The sequence below is a fragment of the Panicum hallii genome, chromosome 5 (genome assembly GCF_002211085.1).
Source record: "Panicum hallii strain FIL2 chromosome 5, PHallii_v3.1, whole genome shotgun sequence".
NCBI lineage: Eukaryota > Viridiplantae > Streptophyta > Magnoliopsida > Poales > Poaceae > Panicum > Panicum hallii.
The window spans coordinates 25,098,883-25,107,523 of NC_038046.1; the positions used below are offsets into that span (position 1 = coordinate 25,098,883).

At 42.6% G+C, this 8,641-nt stretch overlaps 1 protein-coding gene across 1 annotated transcript; it reads right to left on the minus strand.

The window, feature by feature from the left end:
- Window positions 1-4,200: 4,200 nt before the first annotated feature.
- Window positions 4,201-8,297, minus strand: LOC112894464 (putative respiratory burst oxidase homolog protein H). Its single transcript, XM_025962190.1, has 13 exons — window positions 8,063-8,297; window positions 7,407-7,569; window positions 7,163-7,325; window positions 6,642-7,064; window positions 6,165-6,551; window positions 5,966-6,061; window positions 5,751-5,866; window positions 5,565-5,667; window positions 5,363-5,451; window positions 4,850-5,159; window positions 4,623-4,751; window positions 4,448-4,526; window positions 4,201-4,369 (listed from the first exon to the last, which is right to left on the minus strand). The coding sequence occupies exons 1-13, from the start codon at window positions 8,295-8,297 to the stop codon at window positions 4,260-4,262; spliced, it is 2,403 nt and encodes an 800-aa protein (XP_025817975.1). The 3' UTR covers window positions 4,201-4,259.
- Between the last annotated feature and the right edge of the window lie 344 nt (window positions 8,298-8,641).

The window sequence follows — 8,641 nt, forward strand, 5'->3', positions numbered from 1 at the left end:
GCTGTTTTGAAAAAGCTGCTTTTCTGTAGTATAAATTTGAAAGCAGGTTGTACCCTACTTTTGCAGCTTTTCTGAATTTGTGAAAACTACGCATCTACTATTGGTTATATATATACCCTTTCAATTCTTTTATATATATAAGAAAATAAAGATTTTCATATATAGGAAAATAAAAATAAAAAAGAATAAAAAAAGTTAATTCCAAATATTTTTATATATATAAAATAAAGATTTAAAGGAAAAATAATTTGGTCATAAAAAAATATTGTATACTGTCAATTTGCATAAAGATAATATATAACTTTTTCACAGTCGACAACTCACAGCAGTTTGAACCAAACGACTTTCAACTTTTTCACAGCAAGCATCTCATAGCAGTTTTTTCACAGCAGACATCTGACAGCAGCTTTTTCACAGCTTACAGTTGAACCAAACGCACCCTAAATGGCTTGAAACAAGCCCCTAGAGCTTGGTATTCAAAGCAGAGTTAAAAGTTGCAAGCTCTTGAGTTCTCATCTTCAAAGGCCGACACGTCATTATTCTTTTACCGCAAGAATGGAGTCGTGATATTTTTACCTCCCCACCATAGAATCCGGCCAAGAGCCACATTGCAAGAAATTAGATCTTGGTAGAGTTCTTGTTGCAAAAGTCAGGGACCTATCTGCGAGACCCTATTTTTTTTTATTTTCAAAAAACAATGAACTTGTAAATTCGTTTAAAAATTGTAGAAAAATCCTAAAACTGCAAACTAAAATGTTTTGGAATCCTTGCAGCAAGACCTACCACTTTTCTTACATGACCATGTGCAGTTTCTTTATAGTTTTAGCTCTAGATTAAGAACTGGTTTTATTAGCACTTAATTGGATCTCAAGTTATGGACATGCACCGTTGGAGATTTTTGGACAGTAGTTTAGTGTCTAGGAGATGACCTCTGTATAAAAATTTCAGGGCCAGATCAAAACCCTAGCTATAGATTTTATTAGATCTTGTTCTAGGCCATGTGTAAATAAATCTATTTATTCTAGGTGTTATACTATGATTCATGAAATTCAACTTTTACAGTAGTGTTATAGTGATTCCTAGATACTGTAGGAAAAGTTTAGAGCTTTATGCTCCACTGGATCTTGCTCAAGTAATTTTTGCAATAAATAAACACATTAAATTAGTATAAATACTTTCTTTACTTAGAAAATTATGATATTTTTACCAGAGGATATTTTGGAGTAGATTATACTGTTGGAAAAGTTTGAGATAGAGAAACTTCTGCCTGTAGAAATCTTGATTAATATAGAGAAACTTATTTTCTATGCTCCGTATCTTGCATACTAAAATCTGAAAAATTTACAGTAGACTCACCATAAGCTTAGGAGTACTCAGTAAAATGTTGAGCACTAGTTTTTGCATGGTTGGTTCTGTATTAATGGATCTTGATCTTAGCAGTAGCTGTTTTAATGTATTTTTCATGATTAATCTGCTGAATAAAAATGACTGGAAATTTTACAGTGAGTTTGTACTTAAGTAATATTGTCTGCATAAAAATCTTAATACCAGAAACTATCTCTAGTAGTTATTTTTTTTTTAAATAATCCATGCTTACTTTTGAAAAATAGCCGTTTATGAAATGGCAAAACCCCTCACTTACTTAATGAAGTTAGTTAATCTAGATAATACTCGACAAATGACTGTTCAAGGAAATATAAATGAAGTGCTTTACAACTTAACTTAATTTTGTTGAATTACAACTTTATAGTGAAATAGTTTTTTATCATGCACCATTAAAACAACTCATACATGTGCATTCATGTAGAATTGGCTTCTTTCGCTGACGGAACATACGAGTTGGTGCCCGAGTCCGAAAGTGAGCAGCGAGAAGCTCAGCTTAATCAAAATGAAATCACCGAAGACCCGAACCAAAGTTCGGAAGAGCCCAAGGCTAGTTTTGCTCAGGAAGGCAAGTCTCGGAGCATTAATCCTATTATTCTCAAATTATGCAACTTATTACTCCTTTTACTTGTGCATTAAGTTATAAGAGTTGGATGAAAACCATAGTTGCATGCTCCTAGATACTCATGGTTGAAACACTAGTTGTAGGATTCGTTAGAGTGCTATGCTAATAGGACTCCGGTAGAAGTCGAGTGATTTCCTGTCACTCGCGAGAAAATAGGAGTTGACTGTTGAAATTATGTTGGAAACATAAGATCGATGGATGGGGCTATGGTATGATGTTCATGTTGATGTTTGAGGCCCCGTCTGTGTAGCGAAACTGGCTAAGGCCATGGTGTGTGGTAGTGGTGGTTAAGTTTTTAAACGTACTAATCACATGCCAAGAATATGCTAATCGGTAAGCTTAAGTATCTGATTGGACCAGTGAGTGGACTTTACCCTCATCCTCTTGACTTCATTCCTATGAGCACATGGTGAGTGCAAGAGCAGCCACGGTCCGGCTTCATTCCGTGGTTCATGGACCTCTGTACTCGAGGGGGCTGGCCCTGATCCACAGCCCGGGAAGAAAGGGAAAAAGTTACTCATTAACCGATAATTAAATACACAAGTCAATAAACTAAATCACTTGCATTGTATATGCTCATTTTAATATCTATATTTTTTCAGGCTCCCCATTATATACACTTATTTTAATATCTACCTTTTTCTAAATAGTGTTTCCCTCTCTCTATATACTCCCATTCAAAAAAAATAGCATTCTACTCTATATACTCATTTTGATCTACTAATACAAGTAAATCACATCTACACATGCAAACCTTAGTTAAATTTGAGCTCAAATGGTGTATAAATTGAAAAAACTCCAATATTTTTCTCTATCTAAATAACCTCAAATTTCTCTATTTCTAAACCATGAAATAAGCTCCAGTAGCAATGGAAGTTGAGAGGATGAAGTTTCTAACCTTTGGATGGAGATGAAATTAAAAGCCTTCACAAATCTTGGAGAAAATGGGTATGAACTCCTCTCACCTGAGCCATAAGGAGGAAGAACACGAATGGAAGAATGGCTCGAGCATGGGGAGGAAGAATGGGCAAAAAAAGATCCTGGGAATTTAGCCCCAGTTGGTGGCTCTAACCGGGACTAAAGACGCCGCGCGCCATTAGTACCAACCATGACTAATGATGGACCTTTAGTCCGGATTAGTGCCTGTTGGTGGCTCCAACCGAGAGTAATGGCCCCTCCCTGCTCCCTCCCAGTCTCTAACCGTTGGATCTAGAACTAATGCATCTATTTAATATTCTGTACTAATGCATGCAAACTCCCCCGGTCTGAGCTACGTGAATTTCCGACGAGAAGAACTATTTAAAGTCCCGTAGCATGCAAAGATATTTCTAGTGTTTTTTATTATGACTAAACGTCAGAATATTGGAGACGACTTTGACCAGTGTAAGACCTAGGTTCTATACGTACAGGTTTTGTTTGTATACTGACGCGGTTCTATGTGTACCCCGTGTTGCTTTTAGCAATCTGATCCCCATGAACCCTTTGACACAAACTTTTAATTTCGACCGTTACAGTTGTCCCGACCCCACAATAGATGGAACTACGGATGTTTTTCTTTTTCTATTTAATATGTGATCAAATTTCCTTAATATTTGCCATTTGTATAGGTACAGATAAATAGACTAGATCTTAGGTAAATGTGGGATGCACCAGAAGAGACCAGGTAGGTTGTGTACACTCTTGCATCGTCATTCACCCAATCAGCTGTGATTTTAATTTTATCATATACACTATAATACCATGTCTGAAATAAATAACCTGTTCCTTAAAAGAGAATAATATCTATGAAACAATTTTATAAAATAGAAAATATCATCTACATTCTGGTCGAAGTAGACGTGAACTCAGGTCTTTGGGGTCGGTATCCGAACAGTCCTCCACCTGACCTGGTCCCAATTCGTCATTTCAACTAAAAAAAGATATGACTGAAAAAAGTTACATAACACTTATCAATTTTCTACATGGAACTTCTTATGCTGATTGCTGAATTTCCCTGGGTTTGGCATACACGCCTCCAAGACCAAACCTGACCAGGCTCCCAGCAAGCCGGCCAAGAAAAAGGCTCTTGGTCCATTAAAGCCCCCTGCTCCACGAAGCAAAGGCTCTACAAGGCCACTCAAAATCTGACCTGCTGCACAGGCACATAGCCTTGTCCCGACTACCAACCCCAGCTATGGCTTCTGTAGGGCTTGATCACGAATGCAGTGGGGCACACGAGACGGGCCAGGGCTCAGGCCCATGCCGTTGCTTCTTAGAAATTCTCTTTGTGGAAATGGAATCGGGTGGTCGTTGTATTGCTAAACTCTACCGAAAGATCTCTCAGGGTCTTCGTAAGTGTTGGAGATCCACAGTAGAAAACACCTGCAGATTCATGGCATTTCTTAGCAGTCTGCCTCTAAATAGGGGGCATCGGCTCAATTTTGTCAGATGTGGACGTACCTATGCGTGAGTTCTTGTGGTTATTGGCCAGATCAGTGAATACCTTTCTCCAGTTTGGCCTTGCGAAATGCGTTCGGATCTGCACAACCAACAGTAAGAAAAGGGCATGCATATATACCACACCTGAACTTATTTGCAGCTAATAAGAGAGTGGACCATGGTAAAATGCTTTCACCTTGCTGCCTGAGACAATATCCACGCCATTCTTTGCGTGCTGAAGTGATTGGACCATGGCAATCAGGGCTGATCTTGCGTCGCCTTCCTCATACACGCTGGTCAGGTAATTGTGCATCTCTATCACATTCTGTATGCGTAGGCAGAGGATGAATTGTTTTCTAATAGTAGAAATGGATGAACATAAAGCTGGGTTGTTTACTGAGGAAGTCAGGGTGGGAGTATTACATCGTGATCGCTCTCGGCGACGTCGTTCATAACACCTTTGAACCATTCGAAGGAGCCCTGCTCTCTGGTAACCCAGTAGAAGTAGGCTCTTCCTGGCCCATTGGTCTTGAAACTGCAACCTAACTCGGCGTCATGCGTGCTCTGCAGCTCCTGGTTTACCTCGTTGGACTTTATGTTGTTCAGGAGGTCCTTCAGGATGCTGATGAAAGGAGTCGCGCCAATTCCTAGCCCAATAAGCAAAAGAATGTCGTATTTCTTGTAATTTTGAGCCGGTGCACCATAAGGGCCATCTACGAAGACTTTCGGAAACCTGAATGAATAAAACCAAATCAGCTTGAAATATGCATAGCTTAAAAAAACAAATAGCGTCGTCTTAAGATAAATTTTCCAATTACAAACACTGTGAAATCTGTTCATAAAAGTGTTGCTTTATCTCAATCATAATATAGCGTTATGAAATTCTGATAGGGAAAGAGCATATAGCCAGCTTATGAGGAGATGACGCATAATCACCTAATTTCCTCTGATAAGCCATGTGCCACAACAGTTGTTTCGAGTCTAGCTAGTGTAGCCTTCTTAGAAGTTACTTCTGCTTCACAAGCCTGCATGAAACAGAGTATTCCTGTAACAATCCCACAAACTTGGCATAGAATGGAAAATAACTTCATTATGCCTGAAAGGAATCCAGCGTTCCATTTCTGCTCAGATAAAATACCTTCCCAAACAGGTTCCTGAGTTCTGACGTCCAGTCACCTAATGTACGGATATGAACGCTCAAGTAGTCATCTCCAGGCGCTGAAGTGATGGAGAAGGGATGCCTGCAAGATTTGGCAAATTTTAGGAAAGAGCCTTAGGAGCGTCGTGCCTTGGATGATAACAATTGACAACACTGCATTTGTACCATTCGAAAGGAGAAACGTCTGGGCACTTTACAAACAGGTACATCCCACTTTTGTACTTGAAGCTCGGTGGCTTCTTCATGTAAATTGAGAGCACGTTTCCTGGGTAAATTGCTGCCTGTGCGACACACAAGTAAAATAAATTAATAATAATCCTATCATATTCTTGCAGAGTTCAAGAGAAATTTAAGAAAGTGATCATTTCACTTTACTCTACCTTGATTATGCTCACATCATAACTTTTCTCACGAATTTTTCTGATACTTCTCTCGGAGGCATAGAAGATGACAGGGACTGCCAAGTACATCCATGTCTGAATGGCACAATCAAAATCACAGTTTCAAGCTAATTTAAACACATTGCAACCAATTGAATACTACTACTTGAACAAAACGAATAGGTTGTAAGGGAGATACCGTTCGCTTGTACCACTGCTTGGTGAGGAATATGAAGTAGGAGTGCATCACTAGGAGGATATACGCGATGACCAGCAGGTGGTGGGCGTACCAGAAGGCATTGAAGCCGGCCAGGTGATGCAGCGGGGACGGCAGCTTCACGACACTCCTCCGGAAGGAGTGTGTCGCCAGCGTGAAGGAGAAGGACATGATCAGGATCAGGAGGATTCCGGTCCATCCCGGGATGCTCGTCAACAGAATCGGCCATGTTGGTTGAACGTAGTTGAAGAAGGGCCCCAGCTTCTCCATGAACTTTTCCTTGGGGCACGAGACCACCCTGGGGAAGTCGCAGAATACGTGTTCAAGCGTATGGGTTGCCGAAGCGATTGCGATTGCAAGAGCAATAACCTGGACATTGTGACCATCGCAAACATGCCAGAAGATTATATTAATCCAGTATGAAATGGCAACTCAGAAGGTGGGGGCTTGTGTGTTCACCTTGTGGAAGTTTATGTTGTCGTCGAACGGCACGACCCTGCTGAGCGCGGTGGATCGGAGCCACGTCAGCGTGTTCCGGCACACCGGAAGCAGTATGAGCGCCATGTTGAGCTTGAGGGTCTCGGCGGCGCCCTTGGCGATGCAGACGCAGTAGCCCATCACCTCAAACACTGCGCGCCTCCTGTACTGAATGAACTTGAATATGAAGAGGACAATGTTGAGGATACCCCACAGCGTGAGCACCCATATCCTCTTCCAGTTCTCGTGGATGAAGTCGACGGTCTGGTTTATGCGCCTCTGCAGTGGGCTCCGGTAGCTGGAGGGTACCATCGTCCTCGCCAGACTTGCGGACGCCATGTTCATCTTGTCAGGCGGCCCTGAGGCCGACACCATCCCGCGGAGTAGCGTCTCCAGCTGCCAAATCTGCATCGACAAATTACATTCACTTGGTATGCAGGTGCTGCTGGCCTGTTGTTTTTTATTTTTCGGAAAGAAGATCAGGTTTTAGTTTCTTCGTGTACCTCAATGTAACCGCGATCATCAGGGTCCAGCTCTTCCATGATAAGTGAAACGTAGGTTGCAGCATGGTTCTTCAGCTTGGCGAGCTTGTTTGCTGAGGCACTTAGCACAATGACCTCCTTGACCTCGTCTTCTGTGAGCTTTCCATCACCATTCTTGTCACACCTGGTTTAAAGGAGCATTGAGACTTGAGAGTCAAGCAATGGGGACTGGATATGGAAAAGATGGAGAGTAGTAGATCTTTACATGTCAAAGAATATGCGTAGCCGGGAATCGAAGTTCTGGTCCGTCATCTCTTCCCAGAATTCCTTCAATTGTTCTTTTGCTACACCATCGTCTGGGTTAATATGTCTTCTCCTAGATAATGCCACAAACACCTCGCTTGCAAACTCCTTGGAATCGGCCATACCTTTAAGATGCAGAGGAGCACCAGGTCACACACTGTATAAACCAATTAAGCAATGTGTTGCTTCCTTGCTGGTGTTAGTTTTTCTGATTGTCACAGGAATGCTATATGGATGAATGGATCTTTGCATGATCTTGCTTTGCTTCTTGCCGACTATTAGAGAACGACATTCGAAGAGCTTAAAAGGAAACCCAGAACTATCTTAAAATGAAATTAACCGAATTTCCTAATGGACCAGTTAGTACAATTCGATTTCACTGCTACAAGCATGAGAAAGGATGAAAAAGTGCTGGAAAATCAGAAATATATGACATTATTTTAAAATTTGTTAGATTTGTAACCAAAATATTTACTTGATTTTACCAAAGGAAACCTAGCATCGTCGCAACGTGGACAATCCGTGGCAAGGCTCAGCAAGAACCACGACGCCGCACACCTGAACACCCTGGAGAGACGTAGCACATGAAAGCAGAGCACAATGCTAGTGGAAGCTCACCGATGCATTTGGCGAAGTTCTCCTTGTGCAGGCGGCCGTCGGTGCTCATCTCGTCGAACCGCTTCTCGACGGACTTCCAGCCGTCCTTGCCGCCCGACGTCTTGTCGAGGAAGCGCAGGCCGCGCAGGCCCGACTGCGCGCTGGAGTGCGTCCGCTTGAGGCCCCGCATCTCCGTCGACACCTTGGACGCGAGCCGTTTCATCCCTGACGCGAGCCGCGACGGCTGCTTCTTCATCACCGGCGGCGGCGGGGGATCCCCGTCTCCCCAACCTCCCGCGCCGCCGTCGCCCGTCGACGACGCCATCTCCGGCGAACGATCGAGCGTACCACCGCGGCCGACGGCTTGTGCGTGCGTGCGCGCGCGCTCGCTCACCGCACGGGCGCCATTACGATCGCGAAGATTGGTCGGGCGTAAATTTGGCAAGGACGACGAGCCAAGGGAAAGGAAGAGAAATGTGGCGCATGCAGCGGAGATGCGCGCGCCAAATATAGCCGTTCACGCCCCGGTTTTAAATTACTTAAACATTTTTGTGCGTGAAAGAATTGCAACAATTATTTGCGCATGCGGTGGAGAATGAT